The 18526-nt window shown below is 38.3% G+C and overlaps 2 protein-coding genes across 2 annotated transcripts; both read left to right on the forward strand.

The window, feature by feature from the left end:
* Window positions 1-4477: 4477 nt before the first annotated feature.
* Window positions 4478-10662, forward strand: LOC113470584. Its single transcript, XM_026829133.1, has 10 exons — window positions 4478-4580; window positions 5308-5436; window positions 5921-6141; window positions 6658-6879; window positions 8185-8346; window positions 9066-9150; window positions 9191-9363; window positions 9698-9839; window positions 10106-10222; window positions 10622-10662. Exons 1-10 carry the CDS (start codon window positions 4478-4480, stop codon window positions 10660-10662), a joined length of 1395 nt encoding a protein of 464 aa, XP_026684934.1.
* Window positions 10663-13882: 3220 nt separating this feature from the next.
* Window positions 13883-15534, forward strand: LOC113470588. The gene is made up of 3 exons (XM_026829138.1): window positions 13883-13955; window positions 14944-15065; window positions 15373-15534. Exons 1-3 carry the CDS (start codon window positions 13922-13924, stop codon window positions 15532-15534), a joined length of 318 nt encoding a protein of 105 aa, XP_026684939.1. The 5' UTR covers window positions 13883-13921.
* Window positions 15535-18526: the final 2992 nt, after the last annotated feature.

Below are 18526 nucleotides of genomic sequence, written 5' to 3' on the forward strand. Positions count from 1 at the left end.
TTTGGTGTGATGGCTGGTAAGTCAATAAATTTATTTTTATAACCTATATTAAATATTATTAAAATTAATGGTACCTACCTACTTGTTCAGAAATCACATCACTGAAAAATTACTACAAAAAGGAGCTGTCACAAATGAGCAGTGACCATAATGTCACGAAATTTGGACCATATGTCGCAAATACAGTCGAACCTGTCTAAGTGGGAATCCAGGGGACCGACAATTTTTCCCACTTATCCAGGTTTCCCAGTTAAAAAGTGTCCTACTTAGAGAGGTTGCCATGAAGGGGCCACGATTTTTTCCCAATTATCCAGGTTTCCCACTTAGACAGGTTCGACTGTGGCTAGGTAATAAGGAAATCTGTACCTACTAATGATGTGAATACACACTTAGGAAAAAGGAGTGAGATCCCCCACAAAAACACAAATGTGAAAAAAAAGGCCAAGTTCCTGTCCAAAAATGTCGGCCCTTAAAAGTGGTGAGATCAGAAATTTGAGGCCAAGTCTGCATTCCCAATTTTTTTTTTTTTTTTACGATTTCTTTTATGTGGCAGGATTCCCCTGAAGGAGCTCTTCCACCCAACCACAGGTAGAAAAGAAAAGAAGAGGCAGATAGAGAGAGAGAGAGAGGGAGGGAGGGAAGATAAAGAACAGAAACAAAGAGATTTATGCTCACAATGCAATCAAAGAGATTTATGCTCACTTCAATTAGCACAGAACTCATGTGTTAGGTATACATATTTGTAACCTCCGAAAATTTGATCGAGTATCCGAACATTACCTCGGGCTGGACTGGATGAGGTTGGATATTCGACAAAAACTGCACATGCTGTTACTGTTGTACAATATTCTCAAATTACAGGGGCCTCAATATTTCCAGGGGACCTGGACTTAAGTACCTTCAATCTAGAAGGCTTCATTCCCTAGGCCTCCTGGAAATTCCACGGCACAAAACTGAGATATATGGAAATTCCTTCCACATATGGTAGATATTGTTAAATTATTATTATTATTCGTGCATTCGTGCTGGATTTTAAATTGTGATGAGGATTTTCTTTTTAGATTTAGGCTGGGGACCTCAGTCATTTGAGTCACTTAAAATATTTAACTCTTGTATACCTAGGTATCTGATTGGTGGACCATTTTCCTCACTCGACTGATCAGATATGACATTTGGTACAATTACATATACCTACCTATCCGTTTAAATGTTTATTAATGTACAAAATTATAATGAAATTTTAAGTAATCAAACTTGACTGACGTTCTCCAGCCTCAAGGTGTGTCCACACTTCAGCTAGTCGACCGAAGTCGATCGCTGTCGATAGACATCGCCTTACTGTAGTGTGGACGCTACAGATTACGAACTTTTACATTTTTAGTTGGTCACCTTTTTTTCATCCACTTAAATCAGTTTTTTCAACACTTTTATTATTCTATCCGAAATTTATTCAGCAAATAATTTTCTACTTAGTGTTTTTCAAATCAAATTCAACCATTGATTTTTACAATCCCAAATGTTGTTTTCCATTAAATCCTTTTTATCGATATTACATGCACCAAAAATTGAGCATCGTTTTTCATTTGTTTCATGTAAAAAACACGACGAAAATTTTCTCTTTAGAAGGAACTGATAAATGATAAAACAAACAACAGGAAATGGCATTTGGCATCAAAATCAAAACATCTGATAAGGCGCATGCCTCTGACCTCTAGCGGATGTTATGTGAACTACGTTTTTGAGTCGATTTTTATTGAAATGAAGAACCGAGTCGACCCTTGGTTCATAAGTCGAGTCGACCCACTTCTATACGTTATGCTTGGTTCCTCTTCTATACGTTATGCTTGGTTTAACGGCCAGTGCTTCTCAAACTGTGTGCCGCGAGATTTGGATTTTTTTTAAATAAGAAAATGATCACAAAACTGATGAGATAAAGAAAGACCGTAGACCAAAGTAAGAAGAAAAAAAAAAATCCTACCTAGGTATTCACTCTCATCAACATTTGTGTGCTGGCAGGGGAGGGGGTGCCGCGAAACAGCTCTTGAAAAGTGTGCCGCAGTCCGTGGTTATGAACAGGGCCATCGTAGGCCATCGTCGGCCTTTTTGCGTGTAAAGTTGGCGGGAAATTCGAATTTTTGATTTTTTTTTCCGCAACTTGTACAATCTGAATTCATTTTTTACTTTTTATCTTTAGTTTGCACGTTTATATTATACTTTTCATTTATATTAGCTATTAAAAACAAGCAAATTACAAAGCAAACAAAAATAAATATAAAATGAATTTTAAAAATTGCCGCCGGGACAGCTATCTCACGATGTCCTACGATGGCCCTGTTCATAACCAAGGCATCAAGTGATCAAAAAAAAAAAAAACTTGGCGTATTTTCTTTAGCAAACCGGATTTGTACACACATTCAATGGAGCAGTTGCAAATGGGTAAATTGGTGATTCTCATGATTTTTTTTTATTATCTCAGAAAAAACTATAAAAATTAAAAAAAATATTGAGACTAAAACGAAGAAAATGCGTTCACTAGATCGTGAGATACAGCTCTCGGAACATGAGAGTCTCAAGCACGCCGATATCATACCTAGCGACAACACTGTACTCCCGTGATGACGTCATCTACCAATATCGCACGACGCGCTGTGAGCTTATTACCATAGGGATTTGGGTTAGGGGCTCAAAGAGATCGAATAGGTACCTATCTACGCATTTTGTTATCACTATTTTTCAATAGGTATCAGCTTAGGTACTTATACCTATTTTCAAATTTAGATATTTTCATTCCATTTTTACTTTCTATTACCTTTACGTATAGGGAACCTATACAAGGTAATGAGAAAGTATTGCAATCGGTCCAAATTTTCAAAATCGGGAAATGGGTGGAAATATCCGTTTCGGGGTGCCCTGATTCCAAAAAAGTGGTTTTCAGCCCATGGTCTGTACGTATGTATGTATGTACGTACGTGTGTACGTATGTATGTATGTACGCACGCACGCACGTATGTGTGTACTACAGGTTTAAATGGGAAAAGGTGGTACCTTCTCCCCCCCCTTTTTTTTTTTTTTTTTTTTTTTTTTTCAAGAGCAAGTTTGGCAGAGGGAACTGTAACTACTAAGGTCTTATCGTCCCGAGATGGAAGAGAGAAAGATAGGAGAGAGCCAGCCGTTCCGAGAACGAAAATTAACCCATCAGGATAAAATCCACCTTGGGCGGGAATCGAATCCGCGGTCTAGGCTGGTAGGCTGTCAATGAGTTAAGAAACGTGCATGAGCTTTAATAAAATTTCAAAAAAATTGTAGGTAGGTAGGTATCAAACTTCATCAAAGTCGACAAAAAGCGTTCGACAACATGATATACAATGTTGTTAGACTAATTATGATTCTTAATTACACTAATTACATACAGACAAATAAATACCTAACTCTAACTATGTACCTACTAGGTTTTAAAATTTGAATCGTTCATTAAAGTTTTAACTTAGGTAAGTTAAAATTTTGAAATCACTTCGTTCGATCAAATACCGAGCGCGCCGCCTGACGTGACGCACGTTCGGTCTGTTAAAAGTTTACCAATTTTTCCGCTAGATAGCGTTTTCCTTGGACTGATCATGGGTGATTTTTATTCAGGTGATGACTTTTATTTTGATTTTTTTTTTTGTGCTTGGTCGTTTCGTTCGTTCGGCGAAAGTTCAAAGTTTTTTAAGTTTTAAAAAAATGACTTTTTTGCTTTTTTCATTTTTTTAGAAAATTAGAAAGTAAAGGGAATCCGCATTATCCGCAAGTGCAACTGCTGCAACAGTGCAAGAGATTGCAAGGTACAGAAGTTGAAAATGGAAAATAAAATGCTATAGCAGCCGAGTGGAACAGTGATTGTGAACATACTGCGGGCTTCAATAACTTCCAACTAGAACTACTTACCTACTGTGGTACTGTGTACTGTGGTTGTAACCAACCTATCATAAAGTGTTGATAACCATCTTCTTGAGTTTGTACTAAGATTACTAAATTTCCAGCAAGATCATGGGTGATTTTTATTCAGGTGATGACTTTTATTTTATTTTTTTTTGCGCTCGGTCGTTTCCGTTTCCTCGTTTCGTTCGGCGAAAGTTCAAACTTTCAAAGTTTTTTAAGTTTTAAAAAAATTACTTTTTTTTAGAAAATTAGAAACTAGAAAGTAAAGGGAATCCGCATTATCCGCAAGTGCAACTGCAACAGTGCAAGTGATTGCAAAGTACAGAAGTAGAAGTTGAAAATGGAAAATAAAATGCTATAGCAGCCAAGTGGAACAGTGATTGTGAACATACTGCAGGCAGGCTTCAACTTCCAACTATAGAACTACTTACCTACTGTGTACTGTGGTTGTAACCAACCTATCATAAAGTGTTGATAACCATCTTCTTGAGTTTGTACTAAGATTACTAAATTTCCAGCAGAACAAACTCATTTGTTAGTGTGTGCACAGCCCGCAATCATGGAGTGTCTAGTCGCCAATGTAGAGAACATCAAGTTTGACATAGAAATAGCATTGGAAAACCAACATGACATTCTACCATCTCCATTTCCTGGAATGGACAGTGAGTATTTTTTGTTTACCCTACAGGGTACCTATCACTCTCAACACATTGATTGCCCAAGCAAAAATAGTTCTATTCACTCCCAGGTTCACAATGTCCCACAAACTTCATCTGTGGAGGATAAAGTATGCCCAAGCCAAAATGGGCAAAGTGCATGGTCATTGGTAAGCATGCTATCTTGCAAGTTAACTTCCAAGGCAGACAATGCATGCTACATAGTTGGCTCACCAAATATTTACTAAACTTTGTTTTCAATGATCATTCTAAGTTTGTTAACAACTTCAAATTCTCATCATTTTCAGAGTCTATGACAGCAGTGTGTGAATTCTATGTTAGAGGAGAATGCAACAAAGATACAATGTGCCCTTTGAGGCCCAGAAAATGGAACACTTTTTGAGACTTTGAGAGGTACTGAGGAAGAGACAAAGCAGTGAAATCCAATAAAAAACTATGGTAGAGTACACAGAGATAAAGAGATCTAGAAACTAGCTAAGTGTAAAATTGTATACTGAAAACTTTGATCTCATAGTGTGGTGATTGTACTAGATTGGACAAAGTTTAACACTGCAGATATCTTCAGAGCTTTAATTAAATCACTGTGTTTACTTTCTCCTGAGAAGTTGCCAAAATTAACTTGCATGGTAGTGAAGTAGAAAATGATATTCTTGTGTATTATCTACTATTACATCATTTCAAGCCTAATCAAACCAACTTGTTCTATTTTCAGTGAAAATGGTACCTCCTAACAAATCCTCGAGCGATTCTGCACCATCCACCTTGAATTTTGTACCAAAACCAAATCTCGGACGTCAGTATGTCAGTGAAGAAAGATACAAACAAGAAAAAATGGCAATAGGTCAGTTTCAAACACATTTATCATCCATATCTTTACTTACACCTATGATCAATATTCTTTTGGGGGTTCCTCCAGAAGTTGTTGCCTGGGGTCCCCTGGATCCTTAACTACTCTTAGGGCAGGGGTGGGGTACACCTATGACCTATGATCAATATTCTTTTGGGGGTTCCTCCAGAAGTTGTTGCCTGGGGTCCCCTGGATCCTTAACTACTCTTAGGGGCTTCATAATACATATATGACCTGTTGGGGTTCCCTAATGCCTGGTACCCTTCCCTGTGCCATGGGAACTGTGGGATGGGATATATGCCAGTGCATGTTATGACTAGTACTTGATAATACAGTAGGTAGGTACATACAAAAAAAAAGGATCTGTTCCACCTTTCAACACAGTTAGGTGTCTAAGTTCATTTCAGTAAATAGGGAACAGTGCTATTTTAATTTGTCATTCATCTGACTAATCAGAATCTCTTTCTTTCATCTTCAGATATCAGTGTGAAAAATGCAATCATCTTGACTCCAAACAAGTTCACTGAGTGGCTGTTTGAGAAAGGTCTAATCAGAAACTACCAGTTGTGTCAGGTGCATGTAGATAAACTGGGCCGTCAAATCCCATACAAGCTGGGGATCTATCCAAACATTCAGAAATTTCCTCACAGTGGAGGGTTTGTGTGGGTCAGTGAATGTTGCCCTTCCAAATGGATCTCGGTAAGTACCTATAGCATCTGATTGATGCCAAAATCTGTACACAAAAGAGCTATGCACAAAAAGCCCAAAGTGGCTGAGGTGTAAGGCAACCCTAACTTTGAGGAAAAATGATGCTGTTCAAGATCAAAATCTGAAGATCAAATGTCTTTATGTCAGCTAAATTTAATCAAATTTGAACAAACATTTCCGGAGTAGTGGTGAAATAAAACTCCCCAGAAAAACCCAATTTGTTCCAAAATCTGATGACCAAATTCCCTCTATGTGTTGAACAATTTTGCCAAATTTTATCAAAAGCACAAAAAAACTATCCAAATGTTAGGCAACAAAGCAATTCTTTTCTTTATCCTTCAACTTGATGTTGCAGATTTTTTGTTCACACTCCAGATTTTTTGTTTGGACTGATTGTGCCCACCCCTTGAAAAGGCTGTTTAACCCTGATCAATAGTCTGAGCTTTCACCTTAAATTTCATGTCACACCCCTTCTAAAATTTCTGGTGATACTTTGTTTGTCCACAGGTTTATTATTATTCCTTGTTTGAAGGTGAATCTCACCCACCCATCACCATTCTCAAGCTCATCTATCATTGGCTGTTCCAATCTCAAATAGTCCAAGTTCTCAACTGGGTACGAGTGGATCTGGAATACTTGGAATATTTCTATGGCTTGATGCGAGCCGTGTGCATTTCTGCTAGTCAGGAGAAGTTTGCTCGCATGGGGGGCAAAAATGAACGGATTGAGGTAGGTACAGGGTGGTCCAGAGTTACCTGACGGTTTTTAAAATGATGCTACACGTTCAATTTTCAAGATAAAAGAGTGCTATTTATTTTAAATGAAAGATAACAAAATGAGGTTTACTTTTTTTGGGTATTTTGTTTGTGATGGTGATCAGGTGTGGAAAACAACGCTAGCCGAAACATCGCCCTAATTTCGAATATATCATACAGTCTCCAGCATTTTTTGGGCTATAGCACGAATTTCTCGATAAAAAGCACCCGTTAACTCATCCAGGGTCCTTGTCTAATAAATATACACCTTGTTTTTAACATATTTCCATTAAAAAAAAGTCGCACGAACTAAGATCGGATGAGAAGGGTGGAAAATCTAAATGGGAGTCCTTGTTTTTAACACCTTGTTTTTAACAAATATACACCTTGTTTTTAACATATTTCCATTAAAAAAAAGTCGCACGAACTAAGATCGGATGAGAAGGGTGGAAAATCTAAATGGGTGCGAAACTTCTTCTGAGCATTAGTCACAAATTCACTACTTTTAAGAAATGCCTCCACAGGGAAAGCTCAATGTTGCGGGGTCCACGACTACATTGAAATAAAACCTCATTTTGTTCTGAACTCAGTGATGTTTATTTCAACAGTGCTTCAAGGTAAATAAATACCTCTTTTTTATATATAAGAGGTCTGATGGAGGGAACTGTACGAAAACGAAGAGATAAGGAAGACAGGATAGGAGAAATCCAGCCGTTCCGAGAACGAACATTATCCGTTCAGGATAAAATTCGCCCCAGGCGGAAATCGAACCCGCTAGGCCGCGGGTTCGATGTTCGATTACAAGGCAGACGCGCTAAACAGCAAGGTAACTAGGCTGGCTCGATGCCAGTTAGCCTGGAAAGTGGCGTGCCTGCCTTGTAAGCATATATGCCAGCATTTCCAGCCTAGTTAGCTCGGAAGGTAGTGCACTTACCTTGTAAGTGCTAGGTTGCAGATTCAATCAGCCAGCTTTCACCTAACAGAACTCTGTTGTGACAGTTCTTCTTTTTTTTTAAGTAGTTATAGCAATAGAAACCTTTGAATCTGTCTCCCCTAGAAGAACCAGGGAAAAGACTTTGGTGTCACTTCTTGGAAACACCTACATGCTAAAGCTCAATATTTCAATATTATTAATCTCAAATTTCTGTTTCATTACAACAGGTGGCTGTGTTGAGTGTTGGACTGAATGAAACTTCCAAAGTAGACGTCCTGGGTACCTACATGCTAAAGTTCAATATTTCAACATTATTAATCTCAAATTTCTGTTTCATTACAACAGGTGGCTGTGTTGAGTGTTGGACTGAATGAAACTTCCAAAGTAGACGTCCTGGGAGTGATGGAAGTGGATTCAAGCAATATTAAGCTCAAAGCTTTTGAACCCCTGGACAATAAGGTGAAACAGAAGTATGGCATTCACATCCTACGGAGTTTATTGGACTGGGTATGTTAGCAAAAAAGAAGAAGATATAAGTATCCTTAGGTATAGGGAAAATGACCTGATAGTCAACTCCGAGCATTTGAAAACAACAACTTTAATTTAGGACAACGATTTCTTTTTCTATTAAAAAAGCTAGAAAATTAAAAATATAAAACGAAAAAATCTGCCACTTTTTTCAAGCTTAGCCTAGTCTAGCCCTGTCTATGACCATAACCTCACAATGAACAGTCTAACTTAGAGACAACTTATTGACTTCCGTCTGTATACCTGGCGAATGAATTAGAATACTTTGTCTTTACTTGACTAATCCTAGGGTATACCCTAGTCAAGTGAGGACAATGTATCTCTAGTTATTATGCTACTTGACAAAGTATCCCGTTTAGAAACTATTCTATCTCGATTTCTTTTTCTATTAAAAAACCTAGAAAATTAAAAATATAAAACGAAAAAAATCTGCCACTTTTTTCAAGCTTAGCCTAGTCTAGCCCTGTCTATAACCATAACCTCACAATGAACAGTCTGAGTTAGAGACAACTTATTGACTTCCGTCTGTATACCTGGCGAATGAATTAGAATACTTTGTCTTTACTTGACTAGGGTATAGTTGACTAACCCTAGGGCCTAGGGTATACCCTAGTCAAGTGAGGACAATGTATCTCTAGTTATTATGCTACTTGACAAAGTATCCCGTTTAGAAACTATTCTATCTGTATGTCCCACAGGTACATTTAGACTCCACAATCTTCATCGACTCTAGCATTAGCAAGCAAGCTCTGATCGGGCTCGGATTTACCAATGTCATTGAAGGTCCTTCGTATCAAGATCAAAACCTTAGCTTGTCCGCTAGACTCCACAATCTTCATTGACTCCAGCATTAGCAAGCAAGCTCTGATCGGGCTCGGATTTACCAATGTCATTGAAGGTCCTTCGTATCAAGATCAAAACCTTAGCTTGTCCGGAGCCCATCATAATCACAACGTTATGCACTATCTGAGAACTACAGTGCTGTCTTTGCTACAGGTGGGATATTACTCAAAGAGCCTCTGTTCAAAGGTTCCGGGTTCGATTCCCGTCGCAGGAGTACTTTATCCTAAACAGATCCTTTGTAGCGCGTCTGCCTTCTAATCACTAGGTTCCGGGTTCAATTCCCTTCGGAGTACTTTATCTTTAACAGATGAGGTTCGTTTTGAAACGGCTGGATTTTTCCTATTCTGTCCTTTATTTTCTTCTTCTCTTGATTGCGGGACGATAAGACCAGGCACAGTTCCCTTTTTCAAACCTCTTCTTATTTTTTATTTATTATTATTATTACGAAAAATAAATAAATGGGAAACAAAGCCTCATTCTCTTTCAGTCCAAACTAGTCAGTCTGCAGACGTCAGTTATTCAACAGTTCCTGGATGAGTTAGTATGGCGAGAAGTATACGGGAGGACACCTCAGGATTTATTCTCCAACTTCATTCAACATTTGGCGGAGATGACGCATTTGAATTTGAGTAAGTATCTACCTATTTAACAAACGCCATATTTTAATAATACCCCTAGAGTGCCCTAGACCAACGGGAATAGATAGTAGGTACGTAACAAAAAGAGTATTTTAAAGCAACCTTCTTGCTCGAGTGGGTATCACACTAAGCTTTGCACGCTGAAGGTCCTGGATTCGATTCCCGGTAACGTGGTACATTTCAACGTTCGTTGTAGAGACATTGAATTTAAACCTTTTTTGCTTTCTATTACCAATATGTATTGAAATTTGTTTCAGATGAAAATCTGAAGAAGAAACTTGAAAGAATTCAGCAGGACCCGAGTAAGAATGTTAAATTCGATAATCTGAACTTCTTAGCTGGGAATCAGAAACCGAAGGAATCCATCATTGTAAGTTCTTTAGATCTATTCTCATTATTTATTAATTATACGATATTCGTTGTGCGGGCATTAACAACAGGATCTTTTCTACTTTATCAAGAGTAAAACTTGAATTTGAACTAGAAGTCAACGCGAATGATCTTGTAGTTAAAGCGCTTTATTATTAGAAAGAAAAGCGAAGGTCTTGTCGATCCGAAAAACAAGATAGGAAAAACTCAGACGTTGCGAGAAGGAACTTTAGGATATTCCCGGGGCGGAAATCGAACCCGCCACCACGTGCTTTAAGCGCGCTGCCTTCCAAACTAATTAAGCTGGCATTTACGAGTAATCTTTGTTTTTTTTTATTTTTTATTTTTAATCATACTAGTGTCCATCAGTTTTCTGATTTGGCAATTTTTTCTCTCTCTTTCAGTTCAAAGAGAGCACCCGAGCCACGCCCCTGTACCAACCTGAACTTCTTAGCTGGAAATCAGAAACCGAAGGAATCCATCATTGTAAGTTCATTAGATCTATTCTCATTATTTATTATATGTTATTCGTTGTGTGGACATTAACAACAGGATCTTTTCTACTTTTTCAAGAGTAAAACTTGAATTTGAACTAGAAGTCAACGCGAATGACCTTGTAGTTAAATCGCTTTATTATTAGAAAGAAAAGCGAAGGTCTTGTCACTCTTGTCGATCCGAAAAACAAGGTAGAAAAACTCAGACGTTCCGAGAAGGAACTTTAGGATATTCCCGGGGCGGAAATCGAACCCGCAACCACGTGCTTTAAGCGCGCTGCCTTCCAAACTAATTAAGCTGGCATTTAATCTTTTTTTTTTTAGATCATACTAGTGTCCATCAGTTTTCTGATTTGGCAATTTTTTCTCTCTCTTTCAGTTCAAAGAGAGCACCCGAGCCACGCCCCTGTACCAATATTTTCTTCAAATTTCTCTCCCTTCTTTTCCTTCCCTCCCTCTCTCCTGACGCCGGCCCTCCTCTCCCTTTCTTTCTCTTTTGGTTTACGGCACTCTATGAAAAAGTGAGAGAGAGAGAGAGAGAGAGAGAGAGAGAGAGAGAGAGAGAGAGAGAGAGAGAGAGAGAGAGAGAGAAGGGATATCGGACAAGAATAATTACGAGGAAGAAAATCGAAAGAGGAGGGAGGAAGATCTAACAAGGAGAAGAAGATTAGAAATAGGAGCATCTCACGTAAGGATAATAAACTTGATTACAAGACGGAAAAATTTTATAGGAGAAAAAAGTGCAATAAAATGGTGTAAAGTGTAGGCAGGTATCTTAACCCTGGTAAACTCTATGCTATGACATTTCTCCTCCTTATCTCTTTTTGGATATTGTAGTAGTAGCAGGCTCCTTTCCTTCCTCACATCATCCCGGTAATGCAGTTGGTAATTCTCACAATGGACGCGTCTACGCCACGGGACCACTGAGTCTTCAGAAACTTCAACCAAAGGCCATCACCCCCCCTCCCCTCCCTCGGTCTCTCTCTTTTTATTTTCCTTTCCTATAGGAAGGAAAGTAATGTAATTTTGGGTGAGACTGCTCCCTAATCCAGAGGAAACTTAATTTCTCACCTCACAAAAATTGTGACGTAATATTACAAAGGAAAAACAGTTACTCTGAAGTCAAACTTTTATGGACGTCAAATGGACGTTCATAAAAGATTTTTTTTTTTTTTTTAGCTTCGATAGAGGAAACAGGAAATTCTAGGGTCTTATCGAGAAGAATTGCAGGACAGGAGAAAGCCAGCCCCGGGTGCTTGGGAAGTGTTTGTACAATGATCAGTAAAAAAAAAAATGGCTGTTCTTGAATGCAACTTTGCTCTGTCCAAGGACACTGCGATCTACCCACATAAAATTCAAATGTCCACCTACATGGCTGTTCTTGAATGCAACTTTGCTCTGTCCAAGGACACTGCGATCTACCCACATAAAATTCAAATGTCCACCTACACTTACTTTCATTTTCCCAAAGGATTTCCCACTGCCCACTGCACACAGAGAGGGATAGCGTGCTCAACATCATAAAGGTGTGTCCACACAGAGTCGACGGCTGTCGAACGATGTGAATTTATTGTGAATCGATGTGGATCTACATCGATCGATGGCGGGTCGACTATGTTTGGACACGCCTTGACAGTCTACCTAACAAGTTATATTCATTTATTACTTCTTATTATTATTATTTCCTAATACTTGCCCCACCCGGATATGTCTAATAAGATGTGTTGGATATTTCTAACAGTGTCCTCCCTCCCCTCTTCCCCCACCCCAGGGTGGGGGGGGGATGACACCCAGGTGGGAGGAGGAGGGGGGTTATGACAACTATTCTGTCTGAATCTGAAGAGAAAAAGGATGTATTGGAATTTGAACTCCCTATCCCCCTCAAGCGTCCATCTTTTTCCTCCTATCCTTCCTACACCCCCTATTTCCCTGTTCCCGATGACTCCCTAATTTCGTCTTTATCATGACTTCTTCCTTTCCTCCTTCCTTTGTAATCCTCTCCTTCCTTGGTATCTCTCTCTCTCTCTCTCTCTTTCTCTTATCCCCTTCCCTATGTCTTCCTCCTTTCCTCTTTCTCATGTCTCTCACTCTCCTATTCCATGTTTCCGATCTTTCTTTCTTCCCCTTTCCTCGTTCCTTTTCCTCCTTCATATGTCTCTGTCATTCCCCCCCTCCCTCATTTTCCCAATTCTCTCGATTCTTTCCTCCTTCCTATGTCTTCCTTCTTCCCCTCCGTCCTATGTATCCCTCCTTTTCTCTATCCTCCTTTCTATGTTTCCATCCTTCCTCCCTTATGTCTTTTTCTCCTTTCTTCCTTCTCTGTATCTTCTTCCTTTCCCTCCCCGTGTCTCTCCCCTTCCTTAGCTCCCATGTCTTCCTTCTTCCCTTCTTTCCATGTATCCCTCCTTCCCTCCCTGCCATGTTTTCCTTCTTCCTGTTTCTCGACGACCACTACGACTACAAGTAAGTGTGGATTGGTTCTTTCTTACGAGAGGCGGCCCTTTAAGTTCAATAAAGAAGATTTTGAGCCCTACATCGTGTCAGTCAGTCGAAATTACCTGTGCTGAGATAAGGCAGAAAAGTCATTTATGTACAAGGTTCTGATAGGAAAAAAACTCACTATGTTGTGCGCGACTATTTTCTCTTATTTTTTTTTTCCTTACTTCTCCCTCCCTTCCCTCCTTCTCACTCCCTCGTCTCTCTCTTTTCCACTTCACTTTTTCTCTCTCTCCCTCCTTAATATACCCCCTCCCTCCTCTATCCGCTCCTCCCCTCTCATGTTCGTTTCTATTACCTAATGTGATGACAGGCGACAGGGGATTAAAGCTAAGGGAATATCCCCAACATTCGACATACCAAAATTTGTGCAATCTACCTTCTACAATTTTGATGTCTTTTTCCCCCCCTCTTTTGGTTTGGTATAGAAATTTATGCTACTAGCGTTTTTTTGTTTTTTTACAAAGTTATAAACCCACTCTACAACTGTTGCAAAAACATCCAGGATTAAAATAATAAAAAAAAAGTCGAGTGAGAAGTTTTGAATCCACTTCATTTGAAATCCGGAAAAAATAATTAAATATTCTAATATTCTTACTTTCTATTACTAAAGTAGGTAATGAGAAAGTATTGCAATTGGTCCATTTTTTTTTTTTTTTTTTTTTTTTTTTTAACAATTCGACTTTTCGAGTGTTAACTTTTTTGTGAATTAAAATGTGTTCGACTAAATGTACTACGTGCTATTTGTGTAAGTATGGTTTGAATCCCCATTTCCTGGTTTGCGAAAGATGGTTTCATCTTTTGTACGTGGATATAGGTAGCTAGGTAGTTTGAACTTTGAACAATATCATTGCCAAAGTTGATATGAGTATTAGGTAATTTATTAATGGTAATTTTCCACATATTATTATTTACCAATAGCCCAGTACGGAATTATACCTACGATCTTGTGTCTTGAGTTTGATAAAATTTGGGGTACATTTTGGCCATTTGAAGAGGGCTTATTCTCATCAATTTTTTACTTTCCTTATCCATAGGAAGGAAAGTAATGTTTTGTAGTCTATTTCAGTTTGGAGCTGAGTGGTTGCTAACCACTCATAGGTAATTTGGTTACCTAAGTAGAGATTATTTATAGAACATTCTAGGTAAATATTGTTATTATACCTACGCATCCGACAAACGGCTTGAAAATTCTTGTAATGGTTGTATGAATTCTATATCAATACAAGACAAAATTAATAACCTTACATAATCTCTAGCAATGATCATCCTTAAATTATATAAGATTATTACCTACATGGTTTTAGGTAGGTATGTACCACTTTGAAGTCACTTTTACTGGGTCGTTTGATTTGAAATTAAAATACACGTAGACACCTTAAAATGTACAGAGGAATCTTGTGTGTCAATATTCTGCGGAAAAAATTAGATGTTTTTGTAGTAAAAGCATGCATTTTTCAAATGTTCACTTGTTTCCCCAGCTCTTCTCCTGTTGAATTGTCTCTTCCAATATTTGATCGCACACCCAGCCTCACAAAACTATTATTACCCACATGGTTTCAGGGAGGTATGTACCACTTTGAAGTCACTTTTACTGGGTCGTTTGATTTGAAATTAAAATACACGTAGACACCTTAATGTACAGAGGCATCTTGTGTGTCAATATTCTGTGGAAAAAATTAGATGTTTTTGTAGTAAAAGCATGCATTTTTTCAAATGTTCACTTGTTTCCCCAGCTCTTCTCCTGTTGAATTGTCTCTTCCAATATTTGATCGCACACCCAGCCTCACAAAACTCGGAGCCTATTTCCTCTCTCAATGTGCCAACAGAAAATATTCTAGTCAATGCTACCAAAAGGGTGAGTGAGATCTATTTCAAAATTCGACCAAGCCAGCGTTAGCTTGGTTGGTACGTTGGTAGCGCGTCTGCCTTGTAAGCGCTAGGCCGCGGATTGGATTCTCTCCCGGGGCGTATTTTATCCTTAAAAGATTAGTTCTCGGAATGGCAGGCTTTCTCCTTTCTCCTATCCTGACTTCCTTCTCTCTCGATTTCGGGATGACAAGACCCTAAGCAGTTACAGTTCTCTCTATCAAAGCTATTGAAAAAATAATAATCCGAGACCCTTTGATAACTCGTTGATTGAACGTTTAAACTTTTTTTTACAGCTATCTATGGCGATGGACAGTTTGAAAGTGGTAGACCAGTCGACGGAGGGACTCAAACCACAACCTTCCACTCGAAGATCTCAGAAGAAAGAACCGCGGATCAGAGCAACACCTACCACCACTACGACTACAAGTAAGTGTGGATTGGTTCATTCTTACTAGAGGCGGCTCATTAAGTTCAATAAAGAAGGTTTTGAGCCCTACATCGTGTCAGTCAGTCGAAATTACCTGTGCTGAGATAGGACAGAAAAGTCATTTTACGTCGCGCCGCAGTCTAAGCAAGGTTTTTGTAGAAAAAAATAATAATAATAATAATAACTCGTGATTTACCTACTTGCTAGTTGCTATGTTGTCGCCGACTATTTTTTTTCTCTTATTTTTTCCTTACTTTTCCCTCCCTCCCTTAGTTCCCTCTCACTCCCTCGTCTCTCTCTTTTCTATTTCACTTTTTCTCTCTCCCTCCTCTACCCACCCCTCCCATGTTTGTTTCCATTACCTAATGTGATGACAGGCGTCAGGGGATTAAAGCTAAGGGAATATCCCCAACATTCGACATACCAAAATTTGTGCAATCTACCTTCTACAATTTTGATGTCTTTTTTTGTTTCCTCTCTCAATGTGCCAACAGAAAATATTCTAGTCAATGCTACCAAAAGGGTGAGTAAAATGTCTTTTAAAATTCGACCAAGCCAGCGTTAGCTTGGTTGGTAGCGCGTCTGCCTTGTAAGCGCTAGGCCGCGGATTGGATTCTCTCCCGGGGCGTATTTTATCCTTAAAAGATAATGTTAGTTCTCGGAACGGCTGGCTTTCTCCTATCCTGACTTCCTTCTCTCTTCGATTTCGGGATGATAAGACCCTAGTAGTTACAGTTCTCTCTATCAAAGCTATTGAAAAAATAATGATCCGAGACCCTTTATTAACTCGTTGATTGAACGTTTAAACTTTTTTTTACAGCTATCTATGGCGATGGACAGTTTGAAAGTGGTAGACCAGTCGACGGAGGGATGGGGGGGGGGATCACAGTTCCGATAATCTGTACAAATTCTGAAAGGGGGCGATCGTAGAGAAAAGGTTGGGAAACACTGATGTTGACAGAGAGCTTCTAGGTTGATTCAGAATATAGACCCTCTTTCTGGAGCTCTTATCTCTTATCTAAGTAGAAGAGGGTAGAACGTGAAATAGATTTCTAGAATAGAGAAGATGCTAGGATAGATAGAATTGAAAACGAGAAATAGAATAGAAATAAATCTATTTGAAAGAGTAGAATAGAATAGTTCATTTTGTAGGACCTTTCTCGTTGTTAACAAATTTAAATCAGTACAATCAACAGTCAAGAACAAAATAAAATAGAAGTTTTCACTTTCCATGTCATTTCTTCCCAATGAGGGTCTAAAGAGGAGTTTTGAGTTTTGTCGTCGTTTGCTTTCGTAACTTGTTTTGAGTTTCGTGTATCGAGTTCAGGGTAAAACTGGGACTCAAATACCAGTCCTTCGGATTAGGAGAGCTATTAGAGCTCCCTTCTAAACATGAGAAGTTCTACATCTTTGTGAACACATCATCTTTTCTACAACCCTTCTAAACATCTGAATGACGCACGTTAAAATAATACTAATAATAATAATCCTGGTGAACAACAAGTCGTGGCACCCATGTCTTCTGAATTTTGGCTACCTGCCCACACCACACTAATATCAGTTTTTTTCAACACTTTTATTCTATCCGAAATTTATTCAGCAAATAATTTTCTACTTAGTGTTTTTCAAATCAAATTTAACCATTGATTTTTACAATCCCAAATGTTGTTTTCCATTAACTCCTTTTTATCGATATTACATGCACCAAAAATTGAGCATCGTTTTTCATTTGTTTCATGTAAAAAACACGACGAAAATTTTCTCTTTAATTTTTATAAAGTATACTTATACCTAATTAATTTAATACTTTTAGGAAAACATTGAGATTAAATTTCACATGTGTTTTATAAAGAGTTGGGTAGTCGAGTTTTCCCCTTGCATTTGAATACCTACCTTGAGAACATATTGGAGTAGTTAGGTACCCGCAAACCAAACACTTTTATACCTAACTAATACCTAGTGATACATTAATTAGGATTTTGCCAATTTTTTTCTTCGTCATTTAAAGCTTTGATTTTAAAGCGCTTTGTCCTCTGGTTAGTTAATTAAGAGGAAAATAAATAAAATAGGTATCTCTTGAGTCTTGATAGATTTCAATTTGAAATACATATAATTATGTTCTCCAGACTCTCAACTAAATAGTATACATACCTAAACTCGATTACTTAACTTATTTTATCCGTACTCACACCTAAGATAAAATTGTATTGTAACTGATCGTTGTTGAAATTTTATTTTTTCGTAGAGCATGAAAAAAAAAATCTTTTTCTATTTACCTACAATATTTTTAATTCACACTAAATATTACCTTTTTTTGTTCCCTCAATAATGATATACACAGAGGGTTGTCTTACTGCTACGTAAACCTAAGCCATCGTGGTCTGTTCGAAGAGTGTTGCGATTTATTTTGAAGCTAATTGAAAATAATGTTCCATTGTGGGTATTTTCGCTTGAAAAGGATATCATCTGTTTAGCTAAATCCCCTTCAGGGATGAGCTATTCTTGGGAATAGACTCCAGTGGCCTGTTCCTCCAATAAACCCGAACTTCGCACTCCTCAATATTTTTACTCCACGTGCAGAAAATATTGACAAACGGAGTGAAGTTTTTCCGAGTGTGGAGTGAAAATTGAGTAGTGTAGAGTCGTTTATCGAATAGGGCCCTCTGGTCTTGAACCTGCTTTCCCCGTATTGTCAGACCACGGTGGTTTGGACAGTTTTTCTTTTTTCCTATGACTATTAATGTTTTATTATGCAGTGAATCCAGGAGGGATTGGTTTAGTTAGTTGCGCATTTAGAATATTTGGATCCTTAGTGGTTTAGTGGTATTAGTGATGGGCTTTAGACCTTAAGGTTGGGCCGTGCCCTCCTGTTTATCAGCAGGACCACAAAGGGGTCTACCCGGGCTCATTTGGCCCGGACTTGAACTTCTCAAGAGGGGCCGGAACCAGCGTTTTTGAAAATATTAAGAGTAGGTACACAAGTTAGCTAAAACTATCTAAAATTTTGCTCATAAAAATTG

This window comes from Diaphorina citri, unplaced genomic scaffold (assembly GCF_000475195.1).
Source record: "Diaphorina citri unplaced genomic scaffold, Diaci psyllid genome assembly version 1.1 scaffold54, whole genome shotgun sequence".
Lineage (NCBI taxonomy): Eukaryota > Metazoa > Arthropoda > Insecta > Hemiptera > Psyllidae > Diaphorina > Diaphorina citri.